The 25,336-nt window shown below is 45.5% G+C and overlaps 1 protein-coding gene across 3 annotated transcripts; it reads left to right on the top strand.

Annotated features, from left to right (window-relative positions):
* The first annotated feature begins 870 nt into the window (after positions 1–870).
* n4bp3 (NEDD4 binding protein 3) lies at positions 871–24,745 on the top strand. Of its 3 annotated transcripts, XM_084550446.1 has the most exons (10): positions 871–1,307; positions 18,958–19,238; positions 19,353–19,524; positions 20,538–20,750; positions 21,482–21,603; positions 21,743–21,932; positions 22,027–22,119; positions 22,212–22,463; positions 22,628–22,880; positions 23,277–24,745. In XM_084550446.1, exons 2-10 carry the CDS (start codon positions 18,991–18,993, stop codon positions 23,660–23,662), a joined length of 1,929 nt encoding a protein of 642 aa, XP_084406572.1. In that variant the 5' UTR covers positions 871–1,307; positions 18,958–18,990; the 3' UTR covers positions 23,663–24,745. The 3 variants fall into 3 exon arrangements, with proteins under 3 accessions (XP_084406572.1, XP_084406574.1, XP_084406573.1); XM_084550448.1 differs by having other exon boundaries at positions 22,628–23,294; XM_084550447.1 differs by lacking the exon at positions 871–1,307 and having other exon boundaries at positions 18,428–19,238.
* The last annotated feature ends 591 nt before the right edge of the window (positions 24,746–25,336 follow it).

Here is a 25,336-nt window from a genome sequence, read left to right as displayed (position 1 = left end):
ACAACAATACAAATTGTGTCAGCATGCATCGTAGTGCCCAAACCCCCCAGAGGTAGCACGAACTCGAACACTGCAAGGAATAACTCTTAAAAGGAAGAAACCTTGACCAGAACCACAGGACTGCATATAAAGAGACAGAACCAATTGTTGGTGACCCCTCTGCTTAAAGCCTTGAGTCTGAGAAGAAAAGAGAAAGAAGGAGATGAAATAGAATGAATTGATTTTTGATGGTGGGCGGCACAGTGGAGTGGTGGTTAGCACTGATGCCTCACAGCAAGAAGGTTCCTGGTTCGAATCCATGGGCCTTTCTGTGTGGAGTTTGCATGTTCTCCCTGTGTCTGCGTGGGTTCTCTCCGGGTACTCTGGCTTCCTCCCACTGTCCAAAAACATGCTCACTGGGTTCACTGGTGATTCTAAATTGGCCGTAGGTGTGCATGTGAGTGTGAATGGTTGTCTGTCTCTCTGTGTTAGCCCTGCGGTGGACTGGCGACCTGTCCAGGGTGTACCCCGCCTCTCGCCAGATGACAGCTGGGATAGGCTCCAGCAGACCCTGCGACCCTTCACAGGACAAGCGGTTACAGAAGATGAATTAATGAGGATGAAGATTGTTGATGGTTGCTGATCCCACACCTCACATCATCTCTCTTTGACTTGCATATCTACCGTTTTGTAATCCATTTCCCATTATACCTAGAGCACACAATCGTTTATTATATTCCAGACTCCTTTATTTAAATACCCCATGCAAACCTTTTCTCAGATAGTTTAATACTATCAAAAATCTGCATTTAAACAAATGACTAAAAGCAAGCGATGAATCTGGTGCTTTGAGGGACATTCTGTGCTCACTCTCTCTACCTTATTATCTTATACCTTATTAATCCAAATGTAGTTAAACTTGCGGCAACAACAGTGGCTATTTCCTGCTTCCGTTTTTCACTGCAGCGCGCCTACGCGATCGGTAGATGGCGCTGTCCCGCTTCTCTGTTTTTTTAGTGTGTCAGTCCAGTCACAAGGGGGCAAGCGCATGTTTCCCTGCCTCTCGTGTTCCCCCTGCTCTCCCGTTCAAACCTCTGAGAGGGAAAAGACTCGCTCCCAGTCTGCGCTCCCCTCTCTCCGCGCCGCCAGCACACTCATCGCTGTCTGCCGCACCTCCCCGAAGTCCTGGAGAAAAAAAAAAAAAAAAAGAGAAATATATCCCGCGGAGCCACGTACGCGCAGTTTTGTTTTTGTGTACAACCGGTGAGACGCAAAACTGCAGCAGAGTGCCAGTGCTGGTCCGAGAGATGTCCTGCGTGCAGAATATGGTAAGCGCCTGTCTTTCTAATCTCTCCGTGATCCGCTCCCCCTGCACAGCCAGAATGTGTGTCAGTATCAGTGCGTTGTGGTCCAACATCATAGCCATGTCCAAAACTTTTACGCACACTAGACCTGAGAGAAATACACTTGATGCTAAGCTTGGTTGTGCAGATTAAACTAATGACACGGCGCTGCTCTCAGCTGCACCTCAGTTATAGTCTCTAAATCAGGGTTAAGCCTCACACTTCACTGTTGTCCTGCAGGGGTTTTAAACTGTCTGCGCGTGTGAGAGAAAAAGGAGACTGATGGGACAATATATGTTGGCCATTTATCTCATGTCACTTTGCATCTATGGTGGTCTCTTGCACTTCCACTGCAGTGCTCTGAAAAAGTGTCCGGCCTGCTGTAAATGTTTGGGCTGAAGCTCGCACTCCAGGGTCTCTTTTGATGCACAGGAGTTTGGGGACAAAAGCTGTTGCTCTTTGAGTGTCTGTGTTTGTGTGGTGAGGGAGCGGGGGCCGGACTCAGTCTTGGGGACTGCCAGGCTGTCGTCGTGGAGACCAGAGGCCACAGGTGACCCCTGACCCGAAGACTCACGGAGCGTTGCAGGAAGGGTCCTTTGACTGCGATGGTTATGGGCGTGTGGTGACGCAAGTAGAAGGAGCCCGCGTGACAATAGGGGGACAATAGATGTGTAGGTTGTTGTTGGAGACAGCGTGGTAACCAGTCCTGTAATTTAAGAGCGGATTATAGGAGAACTCATAGAGGTGATAGCCGGGTGATGCTGCCATCGCTGCTGGTCTCTTAGTGCGCTCTTATCACCGCACGGCAATCACAGAGACAGCTTAAGTACTGTTTGGGGTTAAAGTCACAGCACAAAAATGCATTTCTCAGCCAGCCCACTCCTTTATCACAAAAAGGTGACTGAGAGGTGAGTGTTTGCACTCGTGCTGCCAAACTAGAGACATTTCACCAACACAAACTGTCCACATGGCTAAACATCACGAGTCTTATTTAAGAACATGGTTATTTTTTTGATTTAGACTGCACTAAAATGAAGTCTGTCGCCAAATGTAGCCTCTTTAAGTCCAACATTTTGACATCTACTGATCAATAGATTGTTGCATAAAGTAGTTTATCAAGCAGATATATTAATACACCGATCCTAATATTGTGTAGGTCTCCCTTGTGCCTCCAAAACAGTTGTGACTCATCAGAGAATGGACATGGGCCTTCTGAGGGTGTCCTGTGGTGTCTGGCAAAAGGATGTTAGTGGGGGGCCTTTGGGTTCTGTGGGTTGAGGGGAGGGGTCTCTTGATCAGTTTGGGATCTAGTGAATTTGGAGGCCAGGTCAACACCTTGTGCTGTTCTTCATGTTGTTTTTTTGAGTTGTTCCTAAACCGTTTTTGTGTGTGTACCTGTGTCAGGCTGGAGTGTCATTGCTAAGGGGTGGGGGTGCCTGGTCTGGTCTAGGTGGGTGGTACATGTCTAAGTAACGTCGTCACAAACGTTTCCCAGCAGAACATTGAATTGTCACAAGATGGTCAATGTTATTTACTTCTCCTGTCAGTGGTCATAATGTTATGCCTATTTCAACTTCCGCTTTCCTCATTTTTGTCATTGCTTCTCCATGCTCATTCTTGCCTTCAGCTTTGAACACTTTAGAGGAAAATCTAAAAATAAACCTGGATATATCAGGATATTTGTTCAAAAGCACACAGATTTTTCAGAAAATTGTCATCTCATGTCTAATTTTTGACAGCAACATATTAGCACGGTCCGTAGCTCTGCTGCTTCTCTCTCAGCCGTATCCATCGGACAGCTGATGTGATGTCTTCCTTCAGCTGTTTGAGCTCCCATGGGTGTGACACTCCCCTGTCTCTGTGTGTGTGTGTGAGTGTGTGTGTGTGTGTGAGAATCCTTAAAGCTCCGGCAGCTGATGAAACAGTAATTCTGCTGACCATCAGTTGTCTGCTGACCATTTGCTTACCTAAACCCAAAGGCTGGAGGATATAAATTGTGTTCCATCGAGCACAGTGAGGTTGAATAAGGTTCACCCTCTGTGCTTCTGGAGTGTGTTTGTTTCAGTGCAAATAAGGTGCAATTATATGTTTTGTCCTGCAAGAGCTATAGAAATCCAATACTGCTGCATGTTAAATCAAAGTGCAGTGTGCTGTTTTGTAGCATGTAAGTGCATGGAAAGGCAGTCATGCATACGTGACTCTAGCAGATGGCATAGCGTGCAGGGCAGCAGTAATGGCACTGTGCTCCTTGACAGACATTTCCCCTCAGGCCAGCCACCTAATCAAACACTAATCAGCCCCTTCTTCCATTCACCGGTTTCTGTCCGTCTCCTAAACTTTCTTTCTCTTTGCAGATTTACCTCCCCTTTCACTCCATTTTCTCACTGTTTGCCGCTAATCTGGAGCTTATCCTGTCACCCCGTTCTCTCCCGTCTGCACTCATCTCAAACGCTCCTTATAGTAGTAGTCCACGCCTGATTGCTCCGAGGAGAAAGTGTCACGCTCTTACACTTCTCTCATCCCTCTGCCTGTGGCTGGCCTGATCCGCTGCCTGCGCCGTCTGCTGCTGCGATTAAAGCCTGGCCGGGTTAAGAAAATCACTGTGGGACCGGGCCAAGGCGCGCGGGGCCGCCTGCCTACACTCTGCCACAGTTGGATGTAAGGCTGTTTAGCTTTCACAGCTCTGAGCTGTCACAGTAAAGGGCAACAGTTTGCATCGGACGAATCGGGGAGAAACGTGTTCATCTGTTTAAGTAAATGCCAGCAAATCTATTTCCCATGCACCAGATGATCAGTTGTGTAACCACATTAACCGACTTGTCCACACTGCAAGTCTGTGACTGTGTGAAAGCTTTTAAGAGCACCTCTAACTTAACTCCCCACACTATAATGCTGATTTATTTTATACAAATGCAGCCACGTTACAAGCTTCAAATGAGATGTTTCCCAGTGAACACTGAACACACCCGAGTTAATAATTCTCCCAACACGTGGCAGGTTTTTCCTCACAGATGAAGATGGATCACCCCAAAGTATGTTGACATTCCTGCAGCATGTAGCAAAGCCAATTTGCCCAATTCGTAATAGGGTCAAGTTAAAGCTTCACTTGTCAGTATTGTTATATTATAAACAGAAGTGGATTGGCTGAGTGTGTGTGTAACCTTTTAACTTCAACAGAAGTAGAGTGAGAGAGAACGCTGGCAAATAACAGTGTGAAAATGTCAGTGTTGTGTTTACAATGCTGCACCCCGCTGTCAGAAAAACAGATGACAATTGATGCATCTATTACGAATGGTGAAGTTAAGATAATGCAGGCTAAAGCATGAAACAAGGTCTGCCTAAGCAACACAACAACAAAACTACAACTGGAATTTATTAAAGATTGTGGATCAACCAGGCACGGCTGGTATCTAAGGTATCTAAGTGTAGGTATCTGTGTTATCTAGTTTTGACTCCCGGAGTATTTTGCAACAAACTGAGGTCTTCTTGTCTATTTTAAAATATCAGTCCACCTGCAGCAAGCCTCCCACTTTCTCATGACCCATCATGGCTGTGTAGCCATTAGCCAGGATCACTGATATCCATATTTAGGTGAAGCTTGAACCAGCACTGTCTGTCAAAAATCAGAAACAACTTCTAAAAGACTCCAACTTTCACACTTTCCCGGGATCACGAAAGTCTTGAACATCACGGATTTGTTATGTGTAACAGTTGAAGTGTGACTGAGCATGGGTGGATTTGGCATAATGAGGAGCTAGCTTCGTGGCTCGCATGCTCATTTCTGTCAATCAAAATCTCTTCCGCTGCCAGATGAGCCGGATCCGGTAGATGTTTAATATTTAATAACGCCCCCCCCCCACGCTCAATATATCCCGGGTTAACGCCGCCTGCGTGGTAAGCTGACCTGTCACCTGACTGCAGAGCAATTGTCCTATCGTCCTGGGACAGACTGGACCTCTTGACCTTCAGAGGGGAAAGGTCTGAGAGTGTAGGAGGCTGGACGGGCCCCATACTGTTGCCTTTGTCTCTAAATGTCACCGACTCAGAAGTATGATGGAAATAGTCTCTCTGTGCCGCTACATCTAGCATGATCTCATCCCGGGACTATTGTCTCTTTATAGCCTTTTCAGCGCGGCCTTATCGTTTCTTCGTGTTTTTATTGATCGTCCTTATCTCGCTGCGAGAAGCGCCCGCGCTCACCTGCCTTCTATAGATACCAGCAGCGGTGGTGTGTGGCGTACTCCGTCCTTGTCTCTTTCATTTAGTCTGAAGAGTTGTAGTGTTGCAGAACAAAAGGCCACGAGTCAAAGCCCTCCTCTGTGAGTGGGCATTGTCGTATTTATATCTGCGTGCAAAACCGGCAGTCGTCAAGGCAGCCGCGCTGCTCTCCAGCAGAATTTCGGTCTGCTGTCACATCCAGTTCTTTTACATGAAATCAATATGGTGGTTTTAAAGGTTACAGGCGGTTGACGTGACCTGCTCATGTCTCACCTCGTCCTCACAGGTAGATAACAGTGACTCACTCTTACTTTATCTTGTTATTTGAAAGCAATAGCTGTGAAATAGAAGTGAAGACAGAGTTGGTTTAGCTGGAAACGGGGGGGGGGGGGGGGGGGGGGGGAGTAATCCAGCTCTGCGAAAAAGTTTGGCTGTGGTTCATGTTAAACAAATGAGAAGCTGCACGCCAGGTTGTGAGCTGTGGAGGTGCAGGTACGTGGATTTTTCGACCTTCGGACAGAGACAGATTAGTCGTTTCCTAATGTTTCCTGTCTTTGCACTAAGCTAGGAATGAGAACATCTATCACTGTTCTCATCAGTCTAACCAAAATAAGACTTCTCAATCTTGACAGGCACAACTTGACAATTTGACTCCAAACTAAAAAGACACATTAAGCCCAGGTCGCCGTCTGACACAGGATCATGTTATTTCTCCAGAACCAGACAGCCCGCATACCTCCCATAGCTGCTTCCTGCGATTTTATTGTCGAGGAGAGCTTAGGCAGAGGAAATGAGTCTGGCCCGGTTGTCATCTCGTATAGTTGACTGGTCGGACAGGTACAGTATCAGTAATCAGGCTCTGACTCGTCTCCCTCTATTGCTTTTGTCTTGTCCATCTATGGCTCTCCCCATTCCTGTTCTCTCTCTGTCGCCCTTTCATTCACCCATAATCCACCTTTGCCATTCCTCCAGACTCATCCAGCTTTCTTGTCGGAGCTGCTCCGTCAGCCAGCTAGGAGGCTTACCAGAGAGTATCTGTGGAATCTCAACCTGGATATGCCTGTGGGCCCCAGACGTAATGACAGGGGTGTGGAGGCACCTGCTCAAGTGTTAGGCCGAGCTGCAGAGCTTTGATGGGGTTATCCCCTCCTTTCATTTTTCAGCTGATTTTCTTCAAATTACTCTCTGCGGGCTAAAGGGCACCGTAAAACATCACATTCTTGCTCTGGAATGCCTTTAATGGTGTGCCAATCTCTACATAGTGCATCTCTGGTTGGCAAGGTGCTTTATTAGCTGAGATTCTTGTGTGCCCACCCGTCGGTGCCAGCTTTGAGGAGTCCAGATACGTCCTTCACTCCGTCCAGCTCGGAGGCCTGCACAACATGGCGAAGAAAGAAGAAAGGAGTCGCTCTCTCCTGGTTAAAGGAGCAGAGAACAATGTCCTCTCTCTTCCCTCGCCTCTGATGCGAGCGTCTCCAGTTTGAGTAACTTGAGACGGCGCAGAACCCGTCCAGTAACCCAGCCTCGGGAAGGCTGACTTACACTCACACTATTGTCCAGACAGTCCACTCTGACACAGCCCCCACATGCCCTCATTTTCCACTTCTTTCTCGTTCGCACTTCATCTTTTTCCCTACCGTCATCCTTCTCTTTCTGTTCTTCCTGTCTGCCTTTTTTTTTTTTTTCTAATCCCTCTTTATTGTCTTATTATCTGCAAGCAAACAAGACACACTACGCTGCCGTTGTGTGTCCGGCAACGCTGGCGCTGGTATTTCACATGCGGGGCTTTTGTTTCTGGAACTGGAGGAACAAGTCTAACAACACACATACACCGGCCCGTGAAAGGGCTCAAAGTTCACAAAGAGATGAGCAGGAGAGACGGGAAAGTGGAGGGTGAAGTGGAGGAAAGTACGAAGCTCTCTCAGATGAGTCCAAATTAACTTTCCTCCAGTTTCCCCAGGTAAAACGCTCCGGGGATGCTGCTGCTTCTTTCTACTGAAGCCATCCTCAGCTTAACCATCTATTGAAATCAATGCAGAGCCGCCCTGACGTGGCCTGCTGGTCAGTGGTTTAGGTAGTTTCCTCCCTTCATTCACGCACCTCCCAACTGCCATCAGAGACTGAGAAACAGGAAGTCATGTGGCGGGATAATCAGTAGCGTAAGACAGAAAGAGAAATAGAGTGAGCATGGGATCAGGAGCTACGGAGTGAGTTTTCAAGTGGACAAACACACACACAGGTAAACAAGTGTTTTTTTTATTATTACAAGCCATTAGATTTTAAACATATCACACATTCTGAGAAAGCGTGTCTTTGTATCTCGGCTTGACTCATTTTATGGTTTTGATCTGCTTATAAAAGAGAGTTTTATGGCACAAAGGTGTATCATCTGCGGTGTGATATTAGGTTTCAGATAAAAACACAAACTCACCCAACCCGTTTGTGTGTGTGTTTTACACATTTCCCTGGTTTCTGTTGGGAAAGTTTAATGTTATTTACATGCCAGTGCACTCAGCATGCTCTGATTACTCTGTGGTTCAAGACTGCATTGTCAAAGAAACGGCTTAAGCTGCAGAGAGGAGAGGAGAGGAGAGGAGAGGAGAGGAAAGCAAGCTGATTGTTAATTACTTTGCCCGCGAGGAATGCTTGTTTGCAGAGGAGCTGAATTGGAATTAGCTGACTTTTTAACTAGATCTCCTCTCCGGGGTAAATGACGTCATGCCGAGCAGCAGCCTCAGACTCCCCATTCACTTTCCAAGCAGAACTAACATGCTAATTAGCTGCTAATTATTGAATGTCTCAAAATGGAGACACATGGTGCTTAAATAACAATATATTTAGTTTCCTGAATAAGCCCTCTTTCCATGACATGTGTTCCTTGTTTGGTGTATGTAAATAATCTCTGGTCTGATGCTCTATTCGTGTCCCTGGACTTTCCCCTGAGGACGTTTTATGACTTTGTATTGTACACAAAGGTATTAAGATTTCACTGAACTGTGTTTGTCCTTCCACTCCTTAACAATGGAGAATTTATAGTCTCTGATTACTCTGTGAAGCCGGAAGCAAAATATCCCAGCGATTTATTTTTGACGTCTGACTGCTCTTTGTTGTTGCAAACTCCGTAAAGTAAAGTTGTGACCTGGTTTAGCTGAACCAGCTGATTTTCAGTAGTTTCCACTGTGCTGCTTCCCTACAAACAACAAACACTCACTTTATTTACAGAGAAACTCTGCAAGGGGAAAAAGTGCTGATCCAGTGACAAGGCATCAGCATGTGTCAGCATCCGTGTTTACTACCTGACATCCCGGCTGTTCGCTTCTTCTTGCAGTGCAGATGAGGTCAAAGACGTTTTGCCGGGATGTGATCAATAAGGCGTGTTACAGCATCTTTACGGCGTCTCTGCGGTTTATTTCAGCCCAAATTGGAAGGCATGAACATTTTAAGCTCGGGTAGATCCATATCTCGTCGTGCCTCTAAATCCCGATCGATTCTCAGCCGCCGTGCACTCATTTCACCGTTTGTGTTTGTGCTGAGTGTGTGGCCTATCAATGAGGGTGTGTGAGGATGCGTGCACATTCACTGCAGCTGTTAAGTGGAACTGGTTCAGGTGTGGGTCGATGTGGGAACCACTCGATTTCCATCGCTGTAATCACAGAGCAATGACTCCTACATGAACCGCTCCAGGAAACAAAGGAGCCACAGAGGGAGAAGAGAGAGCCTCTCCTCAGCACCCCCCCACCCCTTGCTTTGCTTTAAAGAATTTAATAAGAAGCCCCCTCGCGCTTTTGTCTTTATCAGCTCAATTTAACACAATATTGCTCCCACACTCTGATTGTGTGGCTAAATTATCCATCGTTAAATTGTTTTTGTTCTGCTGTTTCCTCGTTGGTTCTCATGGGAACAAAGGTGCTTTGGATAATAGCCAAAAAAATGTCCAGCAAACCTTCGGGGCCTGCGGCAAAGAGAGCCATCCATCCATCTGCCATATCAGTACTGCATGTGTTGTGTGATGGCACATTAATAATTACCCAAGGAGAAATGTAAGGAATGCAAGTTTCCTCACATCGCTCTCACTGAACTCCTGCTCTGTGAACACAGCTCTGCTGATAGCAGCAGTTGGCAAACACTGTACAGGCTCCGCTCGCTAACAAGGTGACCAGAAACAAAACGCAACTTTAAGTGGATTCAGGATTAGATAAAATGAATAGCATGCCATTCTGTTGTTTGCGTTCTCACAAATTCCAGCGAAGTTACGTAAGGAAATATTTCAGCGTGTTGTATTTATAGTTGTTTATTTCCTTGTTAAAAGCAAGGAGGTAAGAAAAAATGCCGTGTCCATGGAGCATGATGTCTCACACGTTACTGCTATAATTATCGTCCCCTTACTGTAATGTTATGTTATTTGTTTTTAATTCATAGCGCTCTCAGCATGCCAGGCAGGCAGTGTACTTCGTATACTGACGCCTGAGCGCAGCGCCAGAATCCTTCGTCCACACCAGATCAAAGTGTCAAAGTAAGAAATACATAGCACCGTGCCAAAATGCGTCACACTCAGTTGGTCGGAAACGGCATCAGCAGTTGAAAAAAAATAAAAAATGCATCATCTCAACAAGTTCGGGAGCCGTGGTGCTTCTTTGGATTCAGATGCTTCATGGGCAGTCTGCATTGGGGCGAATGTGGCAACTCACCAGAAAATAGGGAAAGTAAGGGGCTTTTCTCTACCACATTAAACTACAGTGTTTGCAGGTCACTGACTGGCACTGATGTAGACATTTTGTCCTCAAACACACCCAGATAGTTCTGATAGACTCTCATATTAAAGTGTTTTGTTTGCACTGCAGACGCTTGCTGCAGTGCAACCTGAATGGGTTCCAGTAGGGCTTGTACTCGCTTTGTCATACGCAATGTGTGTGTTTGTTTTGGTTCCGCAAGCCAGTAAGCTCGAGACATACATGCAAAATATAGTGAGTCAGAAACGTTTGTATGAATTGGTCGTGCCTTAGGGAGATGGAACCAGTTAGGTAATTTCAAAAACAACAAGCATTGTCATTTAAATACTCACTGCCGTCATTAGGTTGGACTGTGAATGGTTTAATTCGTTGCACATCATTCACATCATGCTCTCTATTCTGGATTTGCTTCACCTAAAATTAAATGTGATGAACGAATGAATCTAATGACTGATAGATGTGGTGTCTGGTGGTATTGCAACCTGGATTGAACGTCAAAAATAAATTGTCCAGTGCAGTGTGACATTATTTTTTATTTTTGAGTCGCCACTGATGTTACTAGTGTATCATAACTTCAAGCTTATTTCTCTTTCTATTGTTTGTCTCTGGATCCTTACATTTTATTTATTTTTTTCTGGAGGATTTGGTTCCTCAAAAAGAACCTTAAAAGAAGTCAGTAGCAGCTCTCATAGTACCCCCAGACAACATCACCTGGGAAAGCTCTGCTAACACGCTGGTTAGTCCTCGGTTAAAACAACTGATACAAAATCTTTTTAGTGAGAGACGCTTTCCTCACCATGAACCTGTCATTACACTCAGGAATTTGGAGCGGTAAACATGCCACTGCTGTAACTGTGAACGAAGCTAAATGTCAGGTGAGAATAGGATGATTGACGGGTGCTGCAACAATAACCACTCTGGGAAAGAGCGGTCAAGAGATTACAGTATTTCCTCCACTTCAGCCCCCGGGTTGCTAACTCACTCGCTCTGTCTAGAGACTATGGAGTAGCAGCTGTTGTTTTCGAAGAGTGGATACGACGATAAAGGAAAACAATGCATCTTTTAAAGGACTTTGAGCTTCAGATTTATTTCTTTTAGATATATCTGGTGTAAAATGTGGTGTTCACCTCTTAAGGTGATTGGTAGATTAATATACGAGTGTGTGTTTGTGTGAGTGGTTGTGTGTTGTAAGTGAAGGGCAAGTGGATGTCAATTAAAACAACACCGAGTTCACAAACTTATCCTCATGTTGCTCGTACTAATCTCTCTGTATTACACACACACATGCACACGTTGAACTTGTAACCTCACAGAGCAATCAGCACAGACATTCATCTAAACCAAGTTAGGGATTATGCAATCAGCTTGTTTCACACTACAAATTGAGGGTATTTCAGCAGAACACACTGTACTGAGTCACAGTTGGAGGAGAACCAGAGCGGAGTTGCTGTTGAATACATTTTGCCATAAATAACTCGGGATAATTCATTTGGGGCTAAGAGGAGGGCTTGTGGACGCTCTCTCCTGGGTGCTGTTTACTCGTAATGAAGCGGCTTTATGTAACGTCAGTCAAATCCAGATCAATAAGGTTCCATGAAAACGCCGGTTGCCAAAAATGAACCCCAACATGGCTACTGTAGTCGGAGCCAGTAATTGAATTCCGTACAGAAATACAATGCTGTGAAGTCAACAGAAGCGACGGAGGCAGCCTGCCGTCAGTCAGTGGGCTAACGGATGCAAAGTGAGGAAACCCATCTCTGCCTTGACGGTTGATTTAGTGGAGCGAGTCCATTTCAAGGAGCCAGTCATGATCAGGACTGTGACAAGTTGTTTTTCTGCAGATTATATAAAGAATCTCTATGAAGACGGGATTGTCATTAGTTTAGGATCCAACTTTTTGTGCCTCCCTCATCTAAAAAATGAATTATGAAGTGAATTACAATTGAATAATAATGAACGAGTGGTGTAATATGGTCCTAAAATCCAGTCCAGCCGCTCTCCCCTGTCAGAATTTGCAGAATAAAACGTCTGTGTCTGCCCTTAACTGTCTGTCTGCTCAATAGCAGCCTGTATCCACGCCTATGACCAAACATGACCTTCGACCTCTGTAAAGACTGGAGCATTCATCATCAATGGGGACGGTGTGTGACTAAACACTGGGCCTTCAGCTTTCGCACCATCGTGTCCAGCCGCCAGTGAATTGCGGTCCGTGTTTCACGGAAAACACTGCTCGTCATCTCGAGTGTCATGAAATGAAAGTTGACCTTTCACGGGAGGGTTCTGTCTGCTCTCTCATCCAGGAAACAGCCGCCAAGAATCCCCTCGAAGCCGTTTAGCTTGAGGCGGCTTCGACCGAATGTCCTTGTAAAACACGTATCCTGTCAGACTTCGCTGATGTACGGTGCTAACTGACACACAAACCGCCATGAGACACACAGAAGAAGAACAAGAAGAAGAAGAAACATTTCATGACCCTGCTTTTCAGCTCCTTGAATCCCGTGAACGGCCTCAGGGTCGCTGGAGAGGAACGAGGCCTGCCTGATCGTCTCCCATCCATAATGAATAACCTGCTAACAATTAGAGGCTGCTGCACAACTCTCCTCTACCGCTATGCCCAACAGCCAGAGACACTCACTCATTACACACTAGTGTGTGTGTTAGTCAATCACAGAGCTGAACGCTCCTTTGCTTCACATGCAGTGAGGTTCCTTCCTGGTCGGCCTCAGGCACAGCTTACCCTGCTGCTGCTGCTGACAAATGTACACACTCAAAGCACGATAACATCTGGAGAGAGACTCAGTTACCTTTACATATGTTACATTTTATACTCTATGTGGTAGAACTAGGGCCCAGTTGACTTTAGACTTTGTGTGTTGCCTCAAACACAAATAAATTAGCTTTTATGGATAAAATGGAGGATCTAGAAAAACAAAACTGACAGTATTTAACTTAAAATTTCCTCCTTCAGCCATGTTGCTGATGAGGCTCTAATGTCAGATCATTCATCTCTGTGTTGAACTATTGCTATAAAATCTTGTACTGACAACTGTGGTCCTATCTTGGTGTAACCCAGACTTTTAGTACCACCACCCGGTCAGTCTCAAACTATTCAATGAAATATCCAAAGAACATCGACAGGATAGCCTGGCCTAAACATTTTCCAAGGATCCGTGGTTCCCAGATGATGTAAAATGTGGTATGTGGTTTGAAATCAAAACTTGACAAGCTCAACAAAAGACTACCACAACTCGAAGACAAAGTCCAAAAACAACGAGGGCAAAAAGTTGCAAAGCACACAAGAAAAACACTAGAACAATACCGACATGGCGAACATGACAAACTGAAAAAGGAGGACTGAAACACGGAGACTAAATACAAAGGGAATAATGAGGCACAGGTGAGACGCATCAGGGCGGAGCAAACAATCAACAGGCAGGCAGACAGCAGCCACGCGAGGGAAGTTAAGACATCTGAGATAACAGAGAGTTAGTGACTTGCCCAATGCCCAAAACGCAGACAAACAGTTAATCGTGACCAGGTTCCACAGAGCTGTATGTGACAAAATGATAATCGTGTAATCACTATGGCGATTCCCTGACTTTCCATCAGCTTCATTTTGTCCGCCTCTTGTTGTCTGATGCCTCACAGCAAGAAGGTTCCGGGTTCGAATCCATCGGTCGACTCGGGAGTTTCTGTGTGGAGTTTGTATGTTCTCCCTGTGTCTACATGGGTTTTCTACGGGTACTCTGGCTTCCTCCCGTCATCCAAAGACATGCTTGTTAATTGGTGATTCTAAAGTGGTCGTAGGTGTGAATGGTTGTCTAGCCCTGCGATAGACAGGCCCCCGCGACCCCCCACGGGACAAACGGTCACAGAAAACAAATGAATGAATAATTATCAGATGTTAGACTTCTAACATGCTAAAGTAATATATCAAAAAACATAAACATTACGTGCTAAACGTAGCATTGTCATTGTAAGCATGCTGGGATTAGCATTTAGCACAGATCAGCTAGCTAGCCTATAAACACTCAGTGTTGTCGTACTCTTATGATGTTGTACCTTCTGTTAAATGTGGCAGAAGCATCTGTTGTAAAGCAGTGAATTAAACCTCTCGACACCTCAACAAACCACCACAATGTGCTGCGGCAGCCTCATTATGTAGCTTGATGTGTCCCTAAAGAAGAGCCGCTATCAGAGTAGGTGTTAAATATACTCCTGCAGTCCTCCATAGATTAGATGAAGTAAGGATAGTGGCTGGCTCAGTGGTGTTTTACACTGCTGTTGTACAGCTGTACAAGACTAGCCAGCGCAGCTTTGATAGGGCTTATATAATGTAACAGAGTGTGCGCTGTGTGGGAGTTTTAGATGTAACCTGCGAAGTTACCCCACAAATGTAAACAAACTTTCATCATGAGCAGGGGGGGAGAGTGTCAAGGGAGGAGGCCAGAGGATCTGGAGCTGCTAGCCGTACATTTTTTTTTCTTTTTTCCAGGACTGTGTTGAGTGACCAGCGCGCTCACACACACACGCACCCAAACCTTCCACAAGAGTGTGTGGGAGCGAACGTTTTGTGCATCAAAAGCCGACGAGCCCGAGCTTGTGTTGTGCGAAGCATCTTTGGAATTTGGCTTGCCCGTCCTCCTCTCCCCTGCCTCCTCGGTCCCAGGGCTCAGCTGTGTGTTTGAAATGCTCCCTCTTCACGCTCAAGCATTTCATTGAGAGCTCTTTATTTTCCCCACAGGAGAAACGATTACAATATTTTAGGAGACATTGTCCTTGAAGCCCCCCTCTTAGAGGCTGTGTGTTTGGGTTTGCTTTGGGATTCTGGTAAAGTGGTAGTTGTGGGGATTTCCGGAGGACAGCAAAGCCTCAGCAGCATCTTCACATCTTTCATCGTCATCCCATCAACAGAAACAGTAAATTCAGGGACCAGTCGACTTACCGCCAAAACATTTTATTATAGCAAGATGTTAGAAGCATCTACCTGAAAGGGAATTAAAGACTGACTGTAGCCGTATTTCATGATACATTCTTATGACTTTAATAGCATTGATACCCAGCTATGCACACCAAGGTTACCAGTGTGAGACATTTGTATTCAAGTTAATTCAGATTTCCATTCAACCATAAACTTTTGCTAGGAATCTGAACACCCAGTTACCTTTATAGTGCAGCAGATGCAGGTAAATGGGTTCAGTATTAGAAGTACAGAGAGCAGCGTCTGTTATCTACACACGACACTCGCTTTTATGTTTAATCAAAGTTAGCAGCTTTTGAAAAAGCTCATCTCGGCTTTGAAAGAAGCATGATAAATCAAGAACAGACTACTTTTCAATTAGACCGTAACTGTTCAAGGCTGCTAAAAAGCAGTGCTTTGATCTGCACGTGTGTGTGTGTGTGTGTGTGTGTTTAAGGAGGTGTGCTGCATCTCATGGCCCCTTGGCTAGTGGAGGCCAGGCTGTAAATCTAGCTGTGTCTCCTGGTTTACTTGGGTCCATAAACTAGGAGGCAATTATAGAAAACAACTGGATGCAAGATTTCTTCAGTCTTGCAAGATTTGTGGTTGCAGTCTAAAAGGATTTTTTTTTTTTACTCCTCTGTCTACCCGAAAGGAATTGCTTTGCCTCACCCATCCTCAACCCGAGCTCAGCTTCCCGTTAAGCATTGATTGGTCTCTCATGTATTTGGTACATACAAGCCTGACGCAAACTGAGTGAAGCACTGTAGCTAAAAACAGGGCCAGACCTTGACCAGTGGCCATTAGGTTTGGCACACTCATGATTTATTCATATGGTGTCAAACGCATACAAACACATACATTCGGCGTGACCTGCCCTGACATTGATTATGTCTTACTCTGACCCTGGACACGGTGAGACACTGACACAGAGCATCGTATTATATTTTATTATATTCATCTTCATTGATTATCAGGCTCCTTTCCTCAGCCTGAGCTCGGCCTCTATTATATTGGCTTAGTGGAAAGTTTTACGTTGGGGGAAATGGTACCTCATGAATATAAACATGAGCAGCTTCTGCTGCTTTGATCTGGGCCTGGCTGAGAGCCCTGAATGGAGTGGGCTGGAGCTGCCGTTGCATAGCTCTCTCTGCCTATTTTAACCATTTACATAATTGTTATAACTGTCGAGGCCAGCAGTGCAAAGCACTTGATAAACGTGGATTGTATTAGAAGCAATAGGAGATGCCGGCGTGCCACTGCGGGTGTCTGTGCTCAAACATTGGATATTTGTGTGTGTCTCGGTAAGGGAGTGAAATTGCTTTAAATTTGCATTAGTGTCATGAGTGTATATTGACTGAGCTGAGAACTGACAGCAACAGCCGCAGGATGGTTTGTCATTAGTTGGAATAAGTCCAGGTTTCATCCTCCATGCAGATCTACAAATGTCAATTTGTTCTTATCTACCATACTGACTTTTTTCTTCACGTTTATGCCTACAAAGTATGTACTTAAACTAAATTTTATTGCAGATGAGTTTTACAAATCTTCCAAGTAGGTTTATTTCAATAAATAAAATAACTTGAAACGTGTCTCTGAGCAACAATGCAGGTACCAGCAGGGAGATGACGGAAAACTAATGAGTCATCTGTCAAACAGTAATGCAACATCAAATACATATAAAAGAGTATTAATGTTTGCCTATTGTAATTTTTCAGGGCATTATTTGTGGGAACCATGTCTCAGATATTTGACGTATGATGCCCTTTGATTTGCACTGAAGAGGAAAATATTACCACTAAAAGTAATATATCAAGGAAACATTCCCTGTAATGGGTTACCTATCTGAAGCTTTTTAAATCCTACCTGGTTTATTTTTACAATATAATGAAAGTAATGCAAATAGTTTTCCACAAGGCCGGGAACTAATCTTAAGATTTGTGTTATGGTTTGAAAATAAAAAGGCCCGGAGCGAAGTTAATTATTAAAGATTGGTGGTTAAAGGGCTGAAACAAGTCTACCTGTTCTGTGGGTGCCACATCAGCTGGCTGAGCATGGAGGGAAACTTTACTTCCTCCCAGGTCCCGTTTATAGTCGGAAAGACTGCGGCGTGTTTGCATGTTTTATGGTCTCGGGAATGTTTTACTGCTGCTGGGGGGTGTTTATGCACGGAAAGAGAGAAGGTCAGCGGGGTGAAATCAATAGCGATCCTTAATGAGGTTGTCTGAAAAGCAGCAAAGGAGGGGATGTGCGGGTTATTTGAAAAATGGCGGTAATGGGGGCGTTGGAGAGAGAAGATGTGCTATGTCAGTGTGAACAGGCTCAAACCCAAGTTGACAAAGCTATATGGCCTCTAAGGTGGGTGTTGGGGTATTTTTGCAACTGGTTTAGTTTTATCAAAGTCCATAGGAAGTGATTCTCAGTGTATCATTACTTTTGGCCAAGAAATGTTTCTCTAATATCTCCGTGATGTATACATATATTCAAGCAATACTAGACTGATGTAGTGGCACGTTGCATTCATTGTTCACCAAAGCTTTTTTTCTCCTGTTTTATAGACTAACCCAGTTAGATCAGAGTTACATAACAGACTTATAATCTGACATATGCTGTCCTCTCTGACGTTAGCCTCGCTGAGTTCGTGTTTCACATGATCCTGTGGTTGTTTGATTTGATGTTGGGCGAGTTAACACAAGCCCCAGAGAGGAACAACCGATTATGTAATGACCACATCATCAAATAGAAATTAGCCTGTGTTGTTTTTTTTGCGCTTTGCATCCATTGTTGTCTGATAATGGGGTGTGCGCGGAGGTTGGGTCGCGTGCTTCTTTTGTGATGCGGCGCTGTGCTGTGAAGTTGTGGGAAGCTCAGTTGTTCTAGCTGTGCATGTGAGACAGCTGTTTGCTGAGAAAAACACAGCTGATGAAACGTGTGTCGGCTCATCCTCCTTCCTCCACGGATCGTCATCCAGTCGCAGCAGAAAGAGGGCGAGAGGTGGCGTTTATTTCGGTAAAGAAGGAACTTCACATGACTATGGACGGCAGTGTCACTTGGTCCATGCTAAAATATCTCACCAACTCTTGGATGGATAAAAATCTTTCCAGTGGAATATCTCAGCTTATTCTAAATGGAGCGGTACAAACAAATCCTGCTGACTGAGCCGACGACCAATGCTCTGCTGCTAATTAAATTATGTTGCCATGCATGCTGACCTCCTAAATTAAGCTCTTGAACATTATCAACTTAAAAAATTATTTTGCCTGACAGCGAGGGCACCACTGCGCCACTACCACTCTGCAGAGCCCTGCAACCATGGCTGAAGACTCTTAGACTGGTTATAGTTTAAAGTGCTTGTGTAAAAGCATTAAAGCTGAAAGTATTAGCTGATACATAGATGAGTCAAATAACAGGAAATTACCTATCATTTTGATTAGTATGCTTAGTTTGCCTGGTTCCAGCCTCTCAAATTTCTTCTAGTGTCCTTAGTGTGCTGTGAAAGTATCGCTCAACGAGACATTGACGTCATCATGAGTGCTGCAAATTTGCATTGGTTGTTTTTCCTTCTTGAGTTTCCCAAGAAGCAGGGCATGTGTTCACAGAAAACCAAGGACGACATGTTGGCATGAGCGTCATCTTGGTCATCAGCTGATTATTTACTATAAACAGGCATTTGTACTTCCCCTTCCTGTGAGCACTCGCCTCATTTTCTATCTTTCCCTTTTCACAGAGCACCTTACCTCCCCTCAGAGTGCTGTAATCAATGGCAACCTCAGTCCAGACTCTTCCTCTGACCCGTGGCCCCAACAAAAACTTCCGCAGCCCTTTTCCAGCGCCGCCTCTCTCCCCGCGTTGCGGCATGGGAAGTGTAGGCAGCCTGGTGGAGAGGCCGGACGTGTCTCCGACGAAAGGCAGCCACGCCGTGCCTCAGGTGAGGCCCAAGCAGACCAACGGCGTCCTGAAGAAAGGCTTCACCCAGAGGGAGCTGCTCAACTACCTCAACATCACCAGGTGGGCAGCGCTGCATAGGAGCAGATAGTTTCGTGTTGAAGGCGAAGTAGTCTGCGAGGTACTTTAAAATATGACAGCACCTGACCTCAGCTGACCTACTGTGCTTCCAAACAGAAAAGAGCCTAAAGCGAGCCCAAGCGGTGACGGCAAGAAGGAGATTATGTCTGGCCTGGGCTCTGGCAGTGGCCGCGAGGAGGACAGCATTTACCCCAAAGTCTACAATAAAGACGGCACCGAAGTAGACTTGACAAAGAACTCGTTGCCAAGTGGGGGCAAGTATGAAAAGGTGAATATTTTTCTTTAAAACACTGCAAAAGAGAAGTTCAAGAAAGTTATAATACCTTAGTTTTGATGACTAAATGCTGTATTAGATAAAAGAAACAAAATGTTAAGTATTATGAACATGAGCTATGTCTTATATTTCATTCCTTATGTCACCAACATTGACCGAAAAAGAGGTATTATTAATGGTATTATTTCCTGGAAAACTATTCAGAAGTGTTGATGAGTCATCCTGCACAAGGGGGCGTGTGTTAAATTTGTATCCAATGAAAAGCTTTCTCAAAAGTCACTCCCTCCTCCTGCATCTATGCTTCACTCCAGTAAAAGTGCAAAATCAAATAGTACTCCGTTTAACGTGGACTGTAAACTATTTTTTTTTTTTAGCATAAAAAATACTGATTGTCTCTGAGGCTTGAAGCTCCTTCATTTCCAGCCAGTTGACAAGAAACAAGTTGGTGTATTACTTGCTAAAAAATACTAGTAAAACTTCAAGAATGAGAGAAATTACAAAGATAATAAATCATGCTAGCAATTTAAGTAGAAGTATTGTTTCAAGTAGTATGTATGGGCCTCATTCACCAACTCAGGTACAGATGGAGATGAATGAATACCCATTGTGTTCTTTTTATAAATGATAAACAGCCGAGGAGAAGGCTCCTGAGGCTGTGGTAAATTGATCAGTATCACATTTATACATTGCTGGCAGCTCGGCACAACACCCCCATAGTACCGACATAAATCAGCCTGGAATGTCTTCCAGCTCACCGGCACAGTTTGAGTATCTGCCACTTGCTATGTCCTGAATTTATCGCAGCAATCAAAATATCACCTTTTTTTCCTGCTTGAATTGATCAACGCTGAGAACACAGAGGGTGGAATAGTATTGATTTAATAGAAACAGTGTGATTTATGCCACAGGGCCCAACCTTTTTTACGCTGTGAGTAAGGTCTTTCTCTCTTCATCGCTAATAAAAAAATAAAAATGCCCTAAACTTTGTCTTGCTGGTCCTTCTCTAGGCTCGTTTCAGGTCTTCGGCCTTCAAGCCCGTCACCCCCAAAAACTTCAGCTCCATGCAGAACCTCTATCCGTCTTCCAAGTCAGACGATGCGGATCACGGCCTTTCTAACGGGCTGCACAGAGCGTATGCCCATGTCCCCAAAGCCGTCTCCACCTCTTCCTCTTCTTCCTCGCCCTCCCGTCACGGAGCACCAGCATCGAGCGGTAACAAGGTATGCGACACATGAGCATCAACGTTAAGCCTCTATCAATTAGCCATAACATTATGACATGAGAAGTAAATAACATTGACCATCTTGTGACAATACAACGTTCTGCTGGGAAACTTTTGGACCTGGCATTCGTGTGGCTGTTATTTAGACATGTACCACCTAGACCAGACCAGGCACCCCCACTGCAGCCATCTACAGCAGGATGCAGCCTGACACGGGCACACACACAAAACCGGTTTAGAAACAACTCAAAAAACATGAAAAATAGCAAAAGGTGTTGACCTGGCCTCCAGATTCACTAGATCCCAAACTGATCAAGTATCTGTGATCCACAGAGGCCCCTCCCCTCAACCCATAGGACCCAAAGGCCCCCCACTAACAACACTGTGTTTCCAGACACCACAGGACGCCCTCAGAAGACCCATGTCCATTCTCTGATGAGTCACAGCTGTTTAGGACGGTCATAATGTTTAGCCTGATCAGTGTACTACCTCTGCCAAGACTTTTTGTCAGCTTGTTTACTTTGCTGGTGTTTATTTTAATTAAACTCACTGGAAGGTTGAGCTATGGGTCAGGGAACAGGCAAATTAGGTTTTGGATCCAGAATCCAGTCTTTGCACACTGAGTGAAGGTGTCATTTCATTTGTAACCATTGTTTATGGCTAAAATTAAACTTTTCTCAGCCTATTAAGTTTTAAGTGATGAATAACATTTTAATTATGACTCTGTAGGCCCTGTCCTCGGTGCGTGGGATGAGCCAGGAGGATGATAACCTGTCAGACTCGGGTCATAACTCCATGAGCAGCTTGCCGCCGTACAGACCTCCCTTCCGCCCACACCTTTCTAACATCAGGTCTCCTGCAGCATGTCTTAACTATATTTTGTATTCAAAAGCACTCCGGCTATAATCAATTTTTTTTTTTATAGTTAATGACTGTGTGGGTAGTGATAATGGAAGAGATTCTAATGGTTTTCCTTTTTTTCTGCCTTAGTGCATCTATGGGCCACATCAACACCATCGGCTCCTTGGACCGCACCTCTTTGGGCCTGAAGGCTGCAGGGGGCGTGGCTATGGGGGAGATGGCGTGTCGAAGCATGGCCACTCTCAGCCGCTTGGCTCCATACGGAGGGGAGGCTCCACCTCCTTATGAATGGACACTCTCCGTCTCTGTGGAGGATGTGGTGAGCACTGTGCAGATGGACGGATGGATGCTGGGATAAGCAGGTCAGCGTGATTTACGGCTTGCTAAGTCATTCACGCTGCTGTCTTCTGCAGGTGCGGGATCTGGAGGAGCGCCTGGTGGAGAAGGAGCACGAGCTCAAGCAGATGAAAAGAAACCTGGATGAGAGCGAGGGCGCCATCGCTCAGGTGAATCTCATTGTCTTGTTCTCCGGCATCTGTCTATACATCCGCTTGCCCTCTCCTTTGAAGTCTGACCCCCATCTGCTCGCCGCCTGCAGGTGTTTGAGGGGAAACAGCGCCTGTGGGAGAAGGAGGTGGAGGAGCTGAAGCGGCTGTATGCTGCGAAGCTGCGTCAGGTTTCCCAGCATGCCCAGCGTTCGCAGCGCAGCTTGCAGTTGCAGCTGTTCAAGGCCCAGCAGGAGAAGAGCCGACTGCAAGAGGAGCTCGATGGCCTTAAAAGAGAAGTGCACCAAGAGCCCGGAGCCATGCCAAAGCGAACCAGTCCGACTCTGGAGGAGACGCAGTGGGAGGTGAGGCCTTGGAAGAACAGGGAGGGGACAGTTTATGACAGTGAACAGACGTGATAACTGAATTACTTCCTTGTTTGTTCTGTTAAAATTACGTCAGTGTCCAGAGTCACGAAGCAGTTCTTTATCATGCCTTCACCCTTTATTTTCTCATCTATATCTCTCAGGTTTGCCAGAAGTCAGGGGAGATCTCCTTGTTGAAGCAGCAGCTGAGGGACTCCCAGGCAGAGGTAACCCAGAAGCTGAGCGAGATCTTCCAGCTGAAGACGCAGCTCCGGGAGACTCGAACCGAGCTGCGCAAAAAGGACAGCCAGCTAGACACCCTCAAGCTCGTCCTGCAGGGGACACAGCGTCGCAGATGTCCCTCTCAAACTGCACATGAAGATGGAACTGAAGAGAGTCAGCCAGCGGGGGCGACAGGTACTCAAGTCTTCATGTCTCTTTGATGTAATGTGGTATCCGGTTGTTAAAAGAAGTAAAATCGCACTGGATGGTTATTGAGGCTGCGCAAGAACAGATGGGAGTTGAACTTTCGTATATGTATTTGAGACCTACTTAACCAAGCCAAGGTGACATGCCACAGATGTGTGTTTAATATTAAACTAAGCGAGGCATCCCAAAGGGGTTTCTCGACAACACAGCGGGAGCTTGTCTAGGTTATTTTGAGTTATGATGTTTACATGTGTGGACCCAAAATCCGGTTATTTGAGTAACCAGGTCAGGAGCAAAGTTCTGAGCAGCCAGTGTCTTTCATTATATTTCCCCTACGGCTCCTCTGGTCCGTAGTTGAAGCCATGTGAACCTTTTTCCTTGCAGGAGGGAGCGGGGGCCCCACAGAGGAGCGCCTGCGTGCGGAGCTACTGCTGGAGCGACGCCAGAGCGAGGCCCAGGCCATGGCTTTCGAGGATGAGAGGCACACATGGCAGACAGAAAAGGACAAGGTCATCCGTTATCAGAAGGAGCTGCAGGCCAGCTACTTGGAGATGTACCACCGCAACGAAGCCCTCGAGAGGGAGCTGCACCAGCTCAAGGCGGGCAGGGAACGAGGAGGTGGAGGAGCAGGGGGGGGAGAGGGGAGCAGAAATGGGACACTGGAGAGAGAAGTGCCAGAGCTGAAAAGCGAGAGAGTGGGGGGAAAACAAGAGGACACACCTTCCCCTGGTTTGCCGTGGATAGAGAGAATCGAATCCTCTGAAATTTGAATGTGACCGACTTGTTTGCAATGCAAATTGTTTTCTTGCTGAAGTGTGGCTCCTATGGAAGACAATATCCGCCAGGAAAAGAAAACAAATATACACAAATTCATCAATAAAAAACTGGATACACACTATATAAGATATAACCTTTTGAGTCATGATGACAAATTTGACCACCATTCAAGGCTTTTCATTGATTTATTTCTTTTTCTGGCAGAAACAGGCTCCCATAGGTTCCTGTCCTTTCCCCGTCATCTGCCCTTTCGCTATTGTTGATTGTTTAAAGCCCGTACTCTGCAAAGACTGAACCCCTAACCCCCTACGGAGCACACTGTCACCGAGCGCCGCTGCACACCAACGCCGTGTCCGTGCCACGTCTTTCTACTCTGTAAAAGTGCAGACAAACTCCCCCTAGACCGTCCTGCTTAAGACATCTGTACAAGTACAAACGTGTAAATGAGCAAAGCTGACTGCGACTATTTTCGTGTTTATTTGAACTGCTGCGGAGGCTTGACAGCAACCAATGGGATTCAGATGGATTTAGCGCGGTCCAGTGACATCTCAGCACGTGTCCAGTGTGTGCAGACAGATTCAGGGTTCACCTGGGAGAAAAGCCACGTCTCTGGGTTAAGTACCGAGGATTAAAGCTATCCGGTGCCAAGGTAACTAATGCTACGTCTTTGCCATCAAGAAAACTGCACACCCTAAGCTGGAAACGCTGGACATAATTCAGTTTCCAGTCGGGCGAGGTCTACTTATATTTTGTACATATTTGTTCGTTTTTATTTGACCGGCCTTTTGTCATTGTATTCCAAGCACACTGTTGTCTTAAACGTGTATACTCTTGCAACTTTTGAGTGCAAACAAAAGCGATCGACAGATGCGGACGATGATGATGATGATCAGTCACCCTGCTTATTGGTGCAGTTTGTTGCACACATACGACCAATGACGTCAAATGCATGACACAGGTGAAAAATAGTTCTCTCGTACTGTTTATTATTAATATATGAACATTCAAAAGCCAGCTCCATGACTGACCTTTCAATATACTGTGACTCTTGTCTATTTACTGGAATTAAAACTGTACGATATAAAAATGTTTGTTTTACAACCAGTTCTTGCAGAATTTTTGGGCTTTTTTTTGTGTGTGTCTGCTTTAGTCTTAACGGCTAAAAATCAGTTTTCAGAAACATGTAACTGATGGCGCTCACTCAAGGGCTCAGATGCCTGTCCTGCTCTGAAGAGGCTTAAAATCTCCACAGAGTGTAGAAATAAAACCCAAGGACGGGAGCTTTATGACAGAGTGAACAGAGCGCGCGTCGGCTTTTGGGACTAATGTGGATTTTAGAGGTTTAGCCTTGGATCCTTATCTTAGCCTCTCCCTAAGGCCCTCCCTGCTCTACCCCAGCCAGCCAGCCACCCTTCACATACCACCTCCCGCTGTACAGACAGCAGAGGGGTGGAAGGTCACCTGATATGGAAACAAAGGAGGATCCCTGTTTGCTCAATAAAGAAGGAAAAACAATACATGAAACACCAAGAAAATTGTGTCAGGAAAGAATATTTAGCAGTTGCTGCCGTCGTCAAAGTGTATTATGGCAAATAAATATCAAACAAGGGAGCATGTCCATTTTTATCTTTTTTTGCAGGGTTTTAATCTGAAGAGATACGAGCTGC

Source organism: Chelon labrosus, assembly GCF_963514085.1.
Source record: "Chelon labrosus genome assembly, chromosome: 8".
In the NCBI taxonomy this organism is placed as follows: Eukaryota; Metazoa; Chordata; class Actinopteri; order Mugiliformes; family Mugilidae; genus Chelon; species Chelon labrosus.
Note: the sequence above shows the minus strand (reverse complement) of the source record. Positions and strands in the feature narration are given on the sequence as shown.